The 17,579-nt window shown below is 42.8% G+C and overlaps 1 protein-coding gene across 19 annotated transcripts in view; it reads left to right on the forward strand.

Moving 5' to 3' along the window:
• LOC128001428 (nuclear receptor corepressor 1) overlaps positions 1-17,579 on the forward strand; it is a 106,249-nt gene that overhangs the window by 67,653 nt on the left and 21,017 nt on the right. For 15 of the 19 annotated variants that reach the window (XM_052592361.1, XM_052592360.1, XM_052592377.1 and 12 more), the window contains 4 exons: positions 1,337-1,796; positions 2,463-2,661; positions 3,057-3,240; positions 4,053-4,217. In XM_052592361.1, coding sequence (XP_052448321.1) covers positions 1,337-1,796; positions 2,463-2,661; positions 3,057-3,240; positions 4,053-4,217 — 1,008 coding nt within the window. The remainder of the gene's footprint in view (positions 1-1,336; positions 1,797-2,462; positions 2,662-3,056; positions 3,241-4,052; positions 4,218-17,579) is intronic. The other 4 variants (XM_052592369.1, XM_052592370.1, XM_052592371.1 and 1 more) reach the window with 1 other exon arrangement.

Raw genomic sequence — 17,579 nt, forward strand, 5'->3', positions numbered from 1 at the left:
AAAGTCATTTTCATATAGAAGGATGGAGAAAATGATAGTGGCTTTCTAGTTGCCGGATGTTTGTCACTCTATGCAAGCCTGTTCTTGTGATGTGGGTACTAAGGCTGTAACCGTTATTCTGCATTATCGACAATGATTAATTTCTTTTTTTTATTATTTTTTTGGTTGAATAGTCACTTCTTCAAGAAAGGGCCTGGAATAACACTGTTTGGACAGTGTGGTACTGTAGTGCAAGTAATTGAGCCCTCTCAGTTCAAGAAAAGAGTACAAACACCTATTTCGGAGTGTAAACACAGCCGAACTAGATGCTGCTGAGAGCAGCGTTTAAAGGAATATGTAAATGTGCTGCACACTTTCCTCTCAATAACAAAATAAACACATAACTAAAATGACAGTGGTGGAAAACAGCAGTTAAGAAAGCATCTGATCATAGCAATGTGGATATGTTTGCTCCGCTGTCAGCACTCAAGTGACGTCATGTTTATTTATATAGTTCTTTATGCAGTAGATTGTTTTAAAGCCAGCAGCTTTACAGTGTTAAACATTAAAAAACAGGGTCAGTGTCACTTTTAGTTAAAATTACACTTGATTTTCTGTTACAAAGTAGCTCCAGTGTGGAGCTACAGTAGCTAATGTTAAATCTCTTTATTAATAGACACAAAAAAGTAATTTGCATATATTAAAGCTTGATCCTGTTTTTATTTATTTTTTATTATAACTGTTATAACATATGATTTACTAAAGGAGATATTAGGCAGAATGATCAATCCGTTACTTTTTCATACAGTTAATTAAATGGTGAATGGGAAAGTCTGTCATCTAATTTTTTTGTGCCAAATACATTTATTGTATTGTACATATATATAATAATTATAATTGAACAATAGTAATATATTTTTCTAACATTTTCAAAACTTGAAGTGATGATTTATTAGTTAGAATATGTTTAACTCCGTATTCTAAATAATTGTAAATGCTGAATAATCCATCAAACCCTGTGGATTTATTAGATAAATGTTTTTTATGTATTAATATTTCCCTGTGGCTCCGGAGGGTATCATCATCACATGGCAAGACTGGAGAGGTAGTGATTAGCCAAAAGTTATTTGATGTCCAGAAGTGCATTAACTTGATTGCGTGATGCCGCTTGCAGTGATGGTGACCTCAAATGCCGCCTCTGCTCTGTCACGGCAGGGTTGTTTGGGTTTTCTGCTTCTCTGCTTTTTTGTATCTGATTGAAATAGGTTGGACTTGATATTCTGTGTCCTCTTTGCACTGAAGAATTGAAATAGGATGTGATGGCTTAATCATATGCTCTTTCATCTCCATTCCTCAGGTGCTGATAACAGTTCAGACACAGAGAGTGCGCCTTCTCCATCTCAAACTGATTCCTCCAAATCAGACCCTGTAACCCATCCCAACTTTGCTCTGGACGGCACGTCGGACCAGGACGACATGGTAACCAAAGGCCCAGTGGCAGATGCCAAGGGCCAGGAGCCTCCGTACTGTGAGCTGCGGGTGAAAGTAGAGAAGAGTCCAGAAGGAGAAGCTGGAGACGGACTTCCTCAGGATGAGCGCACACGCTCCGCGTTTGAAATGCAGATCCATCCAAAGACTGAGCCGCAGGATCTGGAGATGACTTCTCCGAGCAGTGAAAGAGCGCAGGTGCAAGTTAAGACCGAGCCAGATATCAAGGACAAGGAGGAGAAACGGGAGGAGCAGCACCACTCCGATAATGATTCTAGCGCCACCTGCAGTGCGGATGAGGATGTGGAAGCCGAACCTGACCGACAAAGGTGAGAAACCGCTGCTCATGTTCTGTTATGGGGTTTCTAGTAGCATGGATAGGGTGGTGATTTATTAATTAAAATATAATTTATATGTCTGAAAATCACGTAAAAGTATTTTCAGTTTCAGTCATATTAAATTAAAGAAATACATATAGAAATATGTATTTAAATTAGAAATGCAAATATGAAATAATAATTTTGATTCTTGTAGCCTGTGAGATCATGGGTTTTGATTCCTAGGGAATGCATGAACTTAAATGCAGTGCAAGTACATTTTTGTAATGTTTATGTAAATTACTTTAAACATTATTTTGTGTGTGTGTGTGTGTGTGTTGAAAACAGTAAAAATGTTCAGCTGCCAATTAGAAATCTAAACTACAGGAAAAAACCCTACTGTTTGACTCTGATGTGTAACTAATCAACTTATTAAATAGTTTATTTGTTTATTTTATATACTTACCTAAAAGAATTTTTACTAGTCCAGCATGGTAATGTGCTTGAGCTAGTATTATACAAAATCAGGTGAATAGACTGTGAATGAATGAAAAATTCATTCATGAGTTCTGGTCTCTTTGTTGTTGCGTATGTGTGAGGAGCCCTTTAGATGTAACTAGCAGTAGAGTATCAGCAGATAATACATTTCATTCTCTTGTTCCTTCCTTCCTGTGACAGACTTTTCTCTCTGGAGAAGCCGTCATTGCTTGGCACTGCAGGCTCGGTGGTCCTGTCCTCAGCCAAAATCCTCAACATGCAGCAGCTACAGCAGCGAGCCGCCACCATTCCCCCTATGGTCAGTCCCCATAGCTTCTACCCCCACTTAGCATTCATATATGCCCCTCTGGACAGAGACAGGGCCCAGCCACCCCGCCACGTGAGTCCTGCCTCCATCTCCACCTCCGCAGATCACGCACTTCTGCGGCAATCAGCAAACGAATCAGCAAATACCAATTGATTTTCCACACAATGAAATGATGATGAGTGAAAATATGTTCGGCTGCTCTGCTAGGCTGATTAGTTGTGCTGTTTGGAGGTGTCTGTTGTGGCGATTTGGTGTGGCTGTGAAATGGTTCTTACCGAGGCCCCTGATTGGCCGTTCACAAGGTTTACATCATGAGAATGTAACATCTTGTTGCCAAGTAAACAGTAGCTATTACTAATGGAAAGAAGTCATGCACCTTTTAATCATTTAGATTATTCTAATGGAGCATTTTTGCTGAACATCTGTCCAGCATGTAGCCCCCATTTGTTACTGAATGTTTTGTTTAGGTTTCAGCTCCATTCGGTCACAGCAACGTTCCTGTAGGACCATTGAGTGGCTTTGCTATGTTCCAGCACCAAATAAAAGCTGTACATGAGTCCGTGCAGGAGGACAAACAGAGACTGGACCAGAACGAGTCTGACCACAGGCCACGAGTCAACACCCACAGCCCAACTGTAGTGGACAGAGAAGGTGAGTCAAATGCAGAAGGAAAGAGATGTATAAGAATCCAGAAAAGCACTTGAAGTGAATGTAGTAAATATAGAAAAACCCCTAAATCCAGCACCAGTCGTTCCCTCTAATAAGTTCTGAAATGTCCCTTTATTTTGTCCTCGCTCTTTGGTCAATATCCACTTCAACAGAGTAGATTCACAGGCTTTTAAAGTCACAAAGAAATGGAATTGGCAATAGTAACGGGAGAGATTTAACCAGTGTGTCAATTTGCTTATTGCCTTTGCCTCTTCATTTTTAGTTCATTTTAGTTAATAAAGGGTTAAAATTACACTATGGTAATCATAACATTGCCTGACCTCTGCAATGTAAAACTAATCTTATCCTAATAATTACTAATCTCCTCTGTTTTTCTACTGGGTCTCCAAAACATATTTTTGAAGGGTGTCAAGTGTGCAGGAGAGAGACGGTGGATTTTGCTCTTCTCAGCTAAGAAACACAGTGCTGTTTTTGATAGAGCCAGACAGAACGCAGCCAACCAAAAGGAACATTAGGTCACTCTCTTGTAATGATATCCATTAGAAACACCAAGTTTTGTTTGACCTTGTCCTTGCAGTCTGGCTGACTGTAGCTCTAAAAACCTGCCTTGACATTTCTCTTGCCAGTTCATTTACTTTCTATATCTATTCCTGTGATTTATGCATGATGGGTCTGTATGGTTTGAATAATGTTTTCTTAATCGCTAATAGAGAGGTTTTTTTTTTAGAAAGTGAGCTTAATCTGTGTCTGTCTGTCTACTTGATGCCTGAGTATCTTCTCTGTCCTGTCTCTAGGAAAGCCGTTCGCTTACATGCCATATGACCTGAAGCTGATGGAGCAGGAATCTCATGGTGGAGTGGGCAGACCAGGCTCTCCGTACAGACTCTCTCCTCGGGAGCCTAGCAAAGCCTCACCTCAGCCCGACGCCAGTAACGCCACCCGCTACACTGTACCTCCAGGTAAGCAGTCTGTACACCATTATTGGGGAAGACGTGGCCTAATGGTTAGAGGGTTGGACTCCCAATCGAAGGGTTGTGGGTTCTAGTCTTGGGCCGGACGGAATTGTGGGTGGGGGGAGTGCATGTACAGTTCTCTCTCCACCTTCAATACCACGACTTAGGTGCCCTTGAGCAAGGCATCGAACCCCCAACTGCTCCCCGGGCGCCGCAGCATAAATGGCTGCCCACTGCTCCGGGTGTGTGCTCACAGTGTGTGTGTGTGTGTTCACTGCTCTGTGTGTGTGCATTTCGGATGGGTTAAATGCAGAGCACAAATTCTGAGTATGGGTCACCATACTTGGCTGAATGTCACTTCACTTTCACTTTCATGTATTCAGGCGTTTTTTAGAAACCTGCTGCTTGCTTTTTTCAGCAACACTCAATGTTTGAGATTAAAATGGAGTGTAAGAACTATAGTCTGACCTTCAAAGCATTTAAGCAACTGAGCGAATCAAATCAAAGGCACAAATGCATATGTTTTTTTTTTGTTTTTTTTTATAAAGACCCCACTGAAGGTCTACTGATAAAAACATCTTCCATCAGTGTTAATCTCAATTGTCAATTTTTTTTTTGTCTCTTATGCTCTCAAAAGCTGCATTTATTTGGAGAAAAAAATAAATTGTTGGCTCTTATGATTAAATAGTTGGAAGTCACTTTGGATCATCACTCTTTTGTGTGTTAAACACAGTCTACTAAATATAGACAAATTAATATTAAAGAAAAATAACCAATAAAAAAATCAAAAGGTTAATGGATAATTCAGCAGCAAAAGTAGTATTATTCTAGTATTAACAATTTTATAAAATCCTAAAAATTTAGTGAAAAAAACTTTATTTAGTGTGGGAAAAAAATGAATTTTAAGATCTGGTTACTTGGAAAACAAGTAAATATATTTTTATATAAATATATACTGGGGCTGTTGACAATTATTTTATTGTGCATTAATGCAGTTTTTATTATTATTATTATTAAATTGCTCACTGGCTCTGATTACACATACAGACAAACCATGGGACATTGGAGGGGTTTAGGATGGCTGTCATCATGGGTCTCAACCAATGAAAGCATTTGGGGTGAACCTAACACTTGTTACGAGTGACACTGTGCAACAAAATACTTATAGAAACCATTATAATTAGTGATGCTGAAGGAACGCAGTATATGATAGATAGGACAGACCAAGAAAGGCTATTAATAATCTTTCATTGCACAAAAGTATTATACTATGAAAGAATCCAAGACAGAACGGCACAAAGCACTTAAGTGCATCCCGTGCGCAGAATGATGTGCTTCAAGCAACACTGAGTCACAGCGCACAGTGGGAAGAGATTTGGATGCATAGTGTATTATGTCTGTGCAACAGTTTGAGCATTTTCTTTTAACAGTTTTAAATTGCAATGCTCTCTACTCCAGTGTTGTAATCTAACAGACATCCAATAGAAAGTAACATGATTTAGAAACGGCACTAAACCCCAGTAAGATAAAGTCCATTTATTCAAAACCATTGATCTTTATCTATAGATCATGTATAATAATAGGAACATCTTGGAGAGAATTTTATTTTCTTGATTGTCGTAACTGAATGTGACATGCAGTTGGAATGCTGAATGAATGAGGACAAAACAGTCACAGCAGAGAGAAGAGTCAACGAAAACCCTAATTTTAAAATTTAAATATTCATCTATACTTCATATTAAACTATGGAATGGCTGCAGAACTCTTGGAATATAGTGGACGAAAAACTTTATAGTGCTTTTTTTCAAGTACGTTTCTTGGGGCTTAATGATAACACAGATTAGTATATGCCCAATATCGGATTTGGATCGGTTTCGTTTTTGAGTTAGAGTATCGGATTGGCGCATCCCTAAATCCCTTATCATCCCTACCCTTTCAACCGGGAAACTGTTCTCATGGAGATAAGCGCTTACACACTGGATGTTTCTGTCAGGGATAGAAAAAACAATGTCGCTCCTGCTGGTTTTTTTGTTTTGTGATGATCAGGTTTCATAATGAACTTTGGCGTGAGACTTTGGTATTTTGTGACATCTGCCGTGAGGACCCAGACTGAATGAAATGATTGATTTTTGCATTATTGACCTGGTCAACAAACTTTCTCTCTGTGTCCTACATGCATGCTACATCAATAACATGACCATTACTGATGATGCAGTTGTGACGGACAAGGAATTACCTTACTTGGAGGTTCAGAACAAACTAGACATGGTGCAACCCCTTATTTACACTGCATGCATCTGAGATGCGTTCTGGCTCTGGAGAGGTTCTTTTTCTAACTTCGCTCGGTGTTTCACTATGGGAATCGCTTTGGGCGTGACCAACTACGGAAGCTCCTATGCCACCACGTCTGTCTTTGACAGACAGGTCGACCTGAGATCAGGCTCCGCCCCCACCTATATTACTCAGGTCGACCCCTACGAAGTCATTCTCGCTTTCTTCCCGTGAGGGACTACAAGCTCTCTCAGCAAGTCCGAACTTTTCGCTGATTTCGCTTAACTGTTCAACTGGCGGGCCGTCATTGGAGTACGCTACCGAACGCGACATCAGTGGATTGGATTGGTACTGTGTTGAGTGTCACACCGAATAGTGTCCGCGTCAAGGCGAGCTATTCTGTTCAGATTATCGCGTGTTATCACGACGATAGGATTTTCAGTGGTGTCAAGCCACCATAGGCTTTACGCGTCAGGGCGAGCCGCGAAAAGGGCTAACTACCCTGTGAACCATTAATCGGACTAACGTGTTACGACGAGTCTTCGAATCTCTCTTTCTCTCTCCAGCCGTCATGTCGACAGTCATTACCCCCGCCAAAGGGAATGAGTCGAAGAAGGAACCCGCACCCCGCCCGTGTCCATCATCATGTGGAGCAACCGTCTCGGGCAGGGATCCCCATCCCATGTGCATTGTGTGCATGGGCGCCAAGCACGCTCAAACGTCGCTTGCGGACCCACAAACGTGCGTTCACTGTGCGTCATTGCCGGTTAAAATTTTGGAGAGAAGGCTGAGAGTGGCGGTGGCTAGTCAGCAGGACCCATGTCTGGCTGGAGCCATCGCGAAAACTAAGGCTAACGATCATCAGCGAGCTACTACGACGAGCTGGGCTGAGATGATGGAAGCCGAATCCCCGGATATGCCTCCTCTGTTCGATGGCCTTCTCGCACACGAGGATGAGGAGCCGGGAGACGAGGACGCAGAGGGCGATGCTAACTCTGACCTCCTCGACTTGGACATGGACGAAGAGGAGGAGGAAGACAACTCTCTCTTCCCTGTCCAGCAGTCTAGACCTCCTAGCGCGACTGACACTGGCTCGCAGGCAGACAGTAACCTGCACGAGGTATGCAAGCGAGCCGCGGCAAAACTGGGCCTAGCGTGGCCCGCGGCCCAGGATTCAGAGGGAGCAGAGAGGGACCTTTATGACGGGAAAAGGCTACCGCCTGCTCTAACCACAACGAGACAACTCCTACCCGCCGTGCCGGCGTGCATGAAGGAGATGTCCCGCCATTGGGGTAGCCCCTTTAAGAGCAAGCTCCCGACCAAGGGATGCTCTAAACTTGAGATCCAAGGAATGGGAGAGCTGGGGCTGGCCGGACCCCCAGCGATAGAGTCTTCAGTGGCCTATCACCTCCATCCATATCGTCGATCTATTTCTGCCTCTTCCCAAATTTCGCTGCCGAACAAGATGGAGCGCCTGACCGCGTCCATCTATCAGAGGATGTACAAGTATGCGGCGCAGTCAGTGTGCTCGCTGAACGCAGTGACTTTACTGTCAGCGTACCAGGCGGAGATTTTGGAGGAGATGGGGCGACAATTAGATACAGGAGTGCCGAACCCAGCTCTCTGGGACGAGATATGTGTGGTAAACGACCTAATTCTCCGCTCTTCTCGTGGCGCGGTTCAGGGCTGTGGCCGTGTTATGGGCTTGGCCGTTTCAGGTGAGAGAGCGTTATGGCTGAACCTGTCTGGTTTAGGCGACGCTCAAAAAGCTGAGGTGATGGACGCTGCGTTCGACCCAACTAAGGGCCTTTTCGGACCAGCTCTCGAGAAAATGAGAGAAACCAGCACCCTCAGGAAACAGGAGGACGAGGCTTTTAACCTCTGTTTACCGCGCAAGCAAACACCGCGACCACCCTCTCAGCCAGCACGGCAAGGTTTTGCAGCAGCCGCTGCGGCGAGAGGAAGGCAGACGGGAGCTAGGAGTGTGAGACCACCTCCCAGCGGACAGCAAGTGGGCTATCGTCCGAGATCTGATGGCTCCGGACCCGGGGGGAAACATTCATTTGCGGCCGCGGCGGCGAGAAACCACCCACCCCACCCCGAGGATCGGAAGAAGAAGCGTGCGACCTGACACGCGAATGTTCCCCGTCACTTCTCTCTCCGCCCGCAAAGAGAAAGAGGGGGTCCAGCCCTGTTGTTCTCAGTTCAGTAAGGGCTCCAGCTATAAGCAATCAAGTTCAAAACGTTCTCAAGTGTCACCAAGCACTTACACTGGGTTTTCAAACGCCCATCAGTTCAGGGGAATGTTTAATAAAAAATGCATTATCGCATCCAGGCCACAGGCTGAGGGCGACGTGCTCCCCCAACTCATTAAACACAATAAATGTTTCACTATCGCAGCCAGGCAGTCAGCCGAGGGCGATAGATTGCAAAAAAATCCAAACATTGAGATGTGTATCCCTAGCCTCTCCGCTGGAGGGAGCGCGCGCACCTCCAGAAGGGGTCAGCGCGGAGACGGTAATGACGTCATCAAAACGCGCCGGCGTTGGGGAAGTATACAGGGGACCTCTCTCGACTCGCATACTCAGTTGGCGCGCATGCGCAGCTCATCCGTGGGTTGTAAACACGATTTCACGGGGATACAGGCTTCAATTTGCCATGAAACCACCCAGATTCAATGGTATAATAGCCTCAGCGGCCGAGGGAGAGTCAGCTCGCGTCCTGACGGCCGAGATAGACTGTCTTTTAGAAAAACGAGCCATCAGAGTAGTGCCAAAGGAAGTGAGCTGTCAGGGCTTTTATTCCCGTTACTTTGTGATCCCAAAGAAGGGGAGCATATCTCTGCGTCCAATTCTAGATCTCCGTGTGTTAAACAAGCACCTACGGAAATATTCATTCAAAATGTTGACACACAAGACACTTTGTCGATCCATCCGCCAGAACGACTGGTTTGTGACGATCGATCTGTCAGACGCGTATTTTCACATAGATATTTACCCGTCTCACAGGAAGTATCTCAGGTTTGCTTTTCGAGGCACTGCTTACGAATTTCAGACAATGCCCTTTGGTCTGTGTCTAGCACCAAGAGTATTCAGCAAATGTGTGGAAGCAGCACTTTTCCCATTGAGAAACAGGGGGATAAGAATACTGTCGTACATAGACGATTATCTGATTTGCGCCTCGTCGAAAGAGCAAGCAATCAAAGACGCAGATATGGTGTTATTGCATCTCAACAGCTTGGGATTCAGAATAAACATGGAAAAGAGCCGCTTAGAGCCAGCTCAGCACGCAGAATATCTGGGGCTCAGTATAAACTCCGAATGCTGGGCTTTATGGCTTCAGTGATATCTGTAGTACGACTGGGACTACTAATAATGAGAGACTTTCAGCGCTGGGTCGCGCATCTGCGTCTGTGTTCTCGGCGTCATCTCAACCGACAGGTGAGAGTGACGTATGCGTGCGTCAGAGCGCTCAGACGTTGGAAAAGCCCCGCGACCCTCAGATCGGGGATTCCCCTGGGGGCAGTGTCGTCGAGAGTCACTATGACGACGGACGCATCATTAAAGGGCTGGGGAGCGACTCTAATGGGCAGAACTGTGAACGGCGTTTGGCCCCCTCAGCTAATTCACAAACACATAAATTACTTGGAATTGTTGGCAGTGTTTCTAGCGCTGAAACATTTTCTGAGCTTCATCAGGGGTCAGCATGTTTTAGTGAAAACAGACAATTCCACAGTGGTTGCTTATATCAACCGACAGGGAGGCACACGCTCTCTTCAGCTGCACCAGCTGGCAAAAGAGCTGATTGTGTGGTGCGACATAAGTCTTTTATCCATCAGGGCAACCCATGTTCCAGGGATATTGAACAGGGGGGCAGACTTGTTGTCCAGAGGAAATCCCCTGTACGGAGAGTGGAAGCTTCATCCCCAGGTGGTGAAGCAGATATGGCAGAGATACGGCCAGGCGGTCGTAGATCTCTTCGCCTCGCAGGAAAACGCCCAATGTCCTCTGTACTTCTCTCTGGCAGACGGAAATGCACCATTGGGTGTGGATGCTTTAGCCCACCAATGGCCAAATGTCCTGCTGTATGCATTTCCCCCTCTGAGCCTGATTTCACCCACTCTAGCCAGGGTGAGGGAAATGGGATTGTCGCTGATACTGATAGCCCCACGTTGGCCTTCCAGACCTTGGGTGGCCGAGATTGTTCAACTACTGTCGGGTCAGCCGTGGCCCCTCCCTCCCCGGAGGGACCTCCTGTCACAAGCGGGGGGGGAAATCTACCATCCTCACCCAGACAGGATAGCTCTCTGGGCCTGGCCCGTGAAAGGTGGAATTTAAGTGCAGCAGGTCTGCCCCCATCGGTCATACACACTATACAGAGTGCAAGAGCCTCTTCCACTCGTTCACTGTATAGTAATAAGTGGCGAGTCTTTGATGAATGGTGTGGACGGATTCATATTGTCCCTTTTCAATGTTCAGTGAGGGACATTTTATGTTTCCTGCAGGATCTGCTAGATAAAGGGAAAGCTTTTTCTACAATAAAGGTATACTTAGCGGCTATATCTGCTTGTCATGTGGGTTTTGGTGACAAGACAGCAGGTCAGCACCCTTTAATAAGTCGATTTATGAAGGGGGCACGACGTAAGAGGCCAGGGGCCAGGCGAATGGTCCCATTGTGGGATTTGTCTACAGTCTTAGAGGCCCTTTCTCAACACCCTTTTGAGCCATTGGAAGCTATAGGGTTAAAGTTTCTCTCGCTCAAGACAGCACTACTGTTAGCGCTGGTGTCAGCTAAGAGGGTGAGTGACTTACAGGCACTGTCGGTTAGCCCATCTTGTCTGCAGTTTTCTGCAGGGTTTACAAGGGTTTCCTTTCGCCCTAACCCGGCTTTCGTACCTAAAGTAGTGGATTCGTCATATAGATGTCAAACTACAGATCTTGCAGCTTTTCACCCTCCTCCGTTCTCTTCTCCAGAGGAGGGGAGGTTGAATGCCTTGTGTCCTGTACGAGCACTTCGTGTGTACGTAGAAAGGACAGCAGGTTTCAGGAAAAATGACCAACTGTTCGTGTCATGGGCTACTCCTCACAAGGGGAAGCCATTGTCACGTCAGCGACTGTCCCACTGGATTGTAGAAGCTATTTCCTTAGCATATGCATGCAGAGGTTCCCAACCTCCCGAGGGCTTAAGGGCCCACTCAACTAGGGGCATGGCGACATCATGGGCCTTACTCAGAGGTGTTTCGGTCCAGGAGATCTGTGCTGCAGCAAGCTGGGCCACACCGCACACTTTTGTGCGATTTTATAGACTGAACGTGTCTGAGCCATCCTTAGCTCATGCAGTGTTAGGAGTCAGCACATCAAGTCCCATATGATTGGTATAGCGTATGTTGCAATCCGGGAGTGGTCTATATCTCCCATAGTGAAACACCGAGCGAAGTTAGAAAAAGAACGATGGGTTACTTAACGTAATCCCAGGTTCTTTGATAACAGAGTGAGGTGTTTCACCAACACTTCCCTCCTTGCATAGGAACGGGAAGAAATCTCTCTTAATGACTTCGTAGGGGTCGACCTGAGTAATATAGGTGGGGGCGGAGCCTGATCTCAGGTCGACCTGTCTGTCAAAGACAGACGTGGTGGCATAGGAGCTTCCGTAGTTGGTCACGCCCAAAGCGATTCCCATAGTGAAACACCTCACTCTGTTATCAAAGAACCTGGGATTACGTTAAGTAACCCATCGTTTTGTTCCATCCTCCACACAGTGACAACAAGTGAAGCAACTGACTAAAAGAAAAGCTTGAGATATAACTTAGTTGTTAGAACATTGTTCTGTTTAATGCCTAATAATAAACCTGTTCAGAAATGGTGACAAATGCTTGACTATTAAAAATAACTTTTCTTGTTAAACTTCATTTAAATAAAAGGAGTATTCAAATATTTTTTTAGCACAAATATTCAAATACATTATTGCCCATCCCTATTATCTTAGTAATCTTTCACTTCTCTGCATTATTCCCCAGTAAATCATGTGGTCAGCCTTTATACAGACATCACATAGTATCTCTGAATGAGAGGTTGAACCATGCTTGAACAATTTAACTCTACTGACTTCTGTACGGTTAGACCTTGTTTTTATTTGTTCATAAAGAATCACACGAATCACATGATTATGACCGATAAGCTGTTACATTAGTGAGAACATCACACCCCGCATTAAAGAACTGCAGAGACCACCTGATCTCATCTCTAGACTCATGCTTTTTACACCGCAGGAGACAGGAGGGTTCATGACTCAATATTTCAAAAGAGTTGAGTGAGAGGCTAGGCTGTGTGAAAAGGGAAGAAGTGCTTTTAGTCGGGCTGTGAGTCACTGGTGAGAAGAGGCGAAGGAAGGCTTCATTCCTCCCATGCTAAGAGCTTCAGATAAGACTCAGGTCTGTGTGTCTTTGTCAGTCTTTATTCACAGGGTTTCATTTGAGGCTCTCTGCATTTGGGTCAACTTTCTTTTAAATAGCATTTTATTTTGAACTTTTATTTTTTATTGTTATTGGTCTATGTTTTATAAGCTGGGCTGTTTTGTGAAAGTCATTTGCAGGTCCTGCTGAAGTTTGATAGGTTGTGTGTAGTAGGTCAGAAGTTTTGAGCCTTGAATCTGAGAGGCCGTTCTGTATTGTTTAGTCACGACTAAAGGTCGGTGTTAGGCACAATGCTCAGTGGAGTTCAAAATATAGCACGACCTTGAGTGACCATTTGTATCCTCCTTATAGTGTGTTTATTTTTTCTTTCTGTGGAAGTTGTGTTCTTCCAGTTACAGCCACTGCAATATCAGAATTTAGCTATGCAACAAATAACTGTCATATGAGAGAACTGCAGTGGAGTCTGTTGTCATAGCTGTTACAGTGTTGAGGATTGTTGCATGCTTTTTAACAATGACTGTATTTATATGTGCACAGATTGTGATTATTTCCAATTATTATTTTTTGCTAACAATTGTGGTTATTTTTTTTACTGCTATTATTCACATACCCCACTGCACAGCACCAATGATCGACTCAGAAACTGCGTGTTACTGACTGCTGTTTTAATTTATTTACATTTAAGTTATTTAATTATTTGCATTTAAGTCTAATGCAAAACATGTTTGTATGGTTGTATTCCATGCTTTTTCTGTGCCATAGAAATGAGATGGCAATTTGTTTGCCTACACTGTTCTGTAAGGAACAGACTGGTGGCAGCGAGTTTTGTTTTCCCCAGAAATGGGATGCTTTCTTCCCTACCATTGTTTCTAATCTGCATATTATTACAGGTGGGTGGCACATCATTCATGTTTGTTACAAGCACACTTTTAAGGTGTTTACATGCCTGTGTATTTCAATTAAAATCAGCATTCGTTATGTTAATACGATTATGCTTGCTGCCATTATGAATTTAATCGTATTATTTAAATCTAAGTATTACATTTACATGAGGTAAAATTTAATTGTCATATTGCCAAAATCTCATTATAATAGCATCAACAGGGTGCATGTAAACACACTCAGTGTACTGACCAATCAGAAGTCAGGAACAGAACTATTTATTAGTATAAAATAAATATATATACAGTATCTCACAAAAGTGAGTATACCCCTCACATTTCAGCAACTATTTTAGTATATCTTCTCAGGGGACAAACTATTGAAATGAAACTTGGATATATTTTAGAGTAGTCAGTGTTCTGCTTGTATAGCAGTATAGATTTACTATCCTGTGAAAATAACTTGACATACTGCCATTATTGTCAGTATAGCTGGCAACAAAATTGAGTACTCCCTAAGTGACAACAAAGTCTCATGTCCTATTCATCATGTTCAGGTTTTTGTCTGCTTGACAGGACCATACACATTTGTGTGTCTTGTGTTAGAGCAGTTAAAATTTGGTGATTTGAGTACAATTCTCTCATACAGACCACTGGATGATCAACATGACACCTCATGGCAAAGAACTCTCTGAGGATTTGAGAATTAGAACTGCTGCTCTCCACAAAGATGGACTAGGCTATCAGAAGATCGGTAACACCTTGGCTTGGTCTCCAGACCTGAACCCTTTTCAGCAGAAGGTGGAGAAGCACCACATGTGTCTAACATCCAGCAGCTCCATGATGTCACTATGGAGGAGTGGAAGAGGATCCCAGTAACAACATGTGTAGCTCACCTGTGGTGAATTCCATGCGCAGGAGGATTAAGGCAGTGCTAGATAGCAATGGTGCTCACACTAAATATTGACACTTTGGACACAGTTTTGACATGTTCACTTTGGGTGTGATCATTTTGTTGCCAGCTATATTGACAATAATGGCTGTATGTAAAGTTATTTTCAGAGGATAGTAATTCTAAACTTCTATACAAGCGGTACATTGACTATTCTAAAATATATCCAAGTTTCATTTCTATAGTATTTTCCCATGAGAAGATAAACCAATATGGTTGCTGAAATTTGAGTAATGTGCCTGCTTGCAAATGTGACCACTTGTGAAGGCCACATCTCCATTCGAAATTAAAGTCTTAATAGGTTCTCCTAATCAGGGCCGGATTTGCCTCTCTTCATAATTTGGCAAAATTATTTCTTGCTTATTAATTTAAATTAATATTGAATTTGATCCTTATCATAGGCCTATATAATATTACCACCCCAGCAAACAAAAATATTTTGTAATCAGTGGAAACTGTTTTCTATCTCAAAAAGCACTTGCATCCAGTCAATAAAAATCGAATGTCTTCATTTGTTTGAGAATGGAGAAAGACCGTTTCATTATTAGGCTCCAGCGTTGTGGCCACATTACCACTTAGGGAGTGCATTATTTCTTTAATAATTTTAACAACTTGCCTGGTGTCACAACCACACCTCAAGATATTGTTCAGATGATTTATTTCAAGATTAATCTTCTGTTGCAAATTCTAAAACGTTATTTTATAGCTAATAACAGAGGCTTGGGCCATTGATATTTAGGCTGATGCAGTTATTAGAGAGAGAAAGAGTAAGGACATGTGAATACGTGGGTCTGTGCATCTCGCAGCAGCATTCTGCAGCAGCATCTACTAATAGCAAATCTTTAAGTTGATCTGCCTCAAGAACCGTGCTAATGAGAAAGGTCATGTCATGCAAAACTATTTTACTGTTGAATTCAGGGGGCAGTGCTGATGATAAGTTTCTGTTTGTGTCCACATGAGATGTCTGTAATGTGTGTGCATCTGTGAAAGAGAACAAAGAAACCTGGATTTCTGTACACTAAAAAGGTGAAAACATTCTGGACGAGTGAGCATAGGCACATGCCTAGAATGCTGATGCGTAAATCCAAAAAAAGGGCCTTCAGTATGCACCTGTAAACTACATACTCTTACACATCTATCTTACACATCTCTGTAACAGCTAACACAGACACATGCATATAATTAGCATATTATGCCCCACACAGGCTCTTATCAACAATGACAGCTGATCAACAATTTCAAAAGTAGGCTAGATGGGGATTGGTTAAATTCAGAGTAAATTTCACTACATGGATCAGTAAAAGTAATCCACCAATACACGGGTCAATGTGAACATTAAGTTCACTCTAAAATGATGACGCACCCACAGCAGCAAAACTGTACAAATGCTGGACATCCACAAACCAAGCCAGTATTATCAATGCACCACGCACACCTGCAAAACAATGTGCGTGATACAATATTCGTCAAATAACAAAGCACTCACCTGTCACTTGTAAATAAAGTAGTGGTGGGCATAGATTAATTTTTTTAATATAGATTAATCTCACTGTGATCTTGAAATTAATCTAGATTAATCTAGATTAAAATGCTCATTCGAATTCTGCCGAAGGCATTCAGAATATGTGTGTTACCCAAATAAAATTGACAAACAGTAAGTCTTTTTATCAAGCTAAGTGGTGCATTAGAAAAGGGGCTCATCTCCTGTTTCCAAAATGCATTACAAAGTGTTTGAGCTAATTCCACATTGCACAAGGTACAAACAACCTTATGCCTGTTTCACACAAATGTTTAATTTCTTTTTTCAAGTTTGTAGGTGTCAATGTACAGAAACCAAATAAATGTAAAATAGCACTGGATAGTCTTCAATGTAAAAATGAAATATACAATCAAACCTACATTTGTTCAGACACCTTCAACATTTCTCACATTATTACAGTTTTGCTATATATATCAAAATTTATATCTGGTGTCTGAATAATTTTTGGTTTGACTGTTAAAACTACAAAAGTATTTCAGTCAAGAGCAGTGAGTGATTTTCATTTTCATTTTCTTGGATTAACATTACAGCAGCCAGTAGCTAAATTAGGCGCGGTCACTTTAAGAGACGATGAACCCATCCAATATAATAACATCCCATTTTTCCCCTCAACTGTTTACTTTCACTTAAGAAATAACTGACAGTTTTTTTCGAGCATAATTTTCAAGGTGGATATTTTGACATATTTTGTATGTATTTGTCGGCACAAGAGCAAAAATAAGCAAATTCGATGTTCACCGCGAGTACTGAATTGTGCTCTTTCACATCTTTTAGTTTTTTCAAACTGCGATGTGTATTTGTTCGTTCAGGTGCAGGAGGGACTACGAGGTGAACTTCGCAGAAGAGAGCTCGGTTCAGTGTCGCTGTCCGTGATACGCGGCTCTCTCTCTCGTGCGCGCCGAACACAGCGCAAGTGATCAGTTACTCTGTTCAGCTTTTCCGCGTATTGTGTTTGGATGCTTTAATGTCCAAATCGACAAGCGGTAAGGCTGTCCTGAGCATCTTTTTAGGCTGGCCTCAGCCAGTAGGTTATATAAAATAGGTGAAGTTGAGAATAGATTAACAGCGATATTTTTTTTTTAATCGCCCGATAAGAGTCTCGCGTTAACGCAGCACGTTAACGCCGATAACGGCCCACCACTAAAATAAAGTTTGTGCGTCTGTCATTCCATGTCCCTTTACTTGTATTAAAAAAATAAACATGGCCAAATAACTTCTTGTGCTAGCACCGAGCGCAAGTTATTTGGCTATTTTTATTTTTGTTCTGTTAGCCACTCATAGTTGCAATTTTGAAATGACGCACAAAACCCTT

Source organism: Carassius gibelio, chromosome A5, assembly GCF_023724105.1.
Source record: "Carassius gibelio isolate Cgi1373 ecotype wild population from Czech Republic chromosome A5, carGib1.2-hapl.c, whole genome shotgun sequence".
NCBI classification, from domain to species: Eukaryota; Metazoa; Chordata; class Actinopteri; order Cypriniformes; family Cyprinidae; genus Carassius; species Carassius gibelio.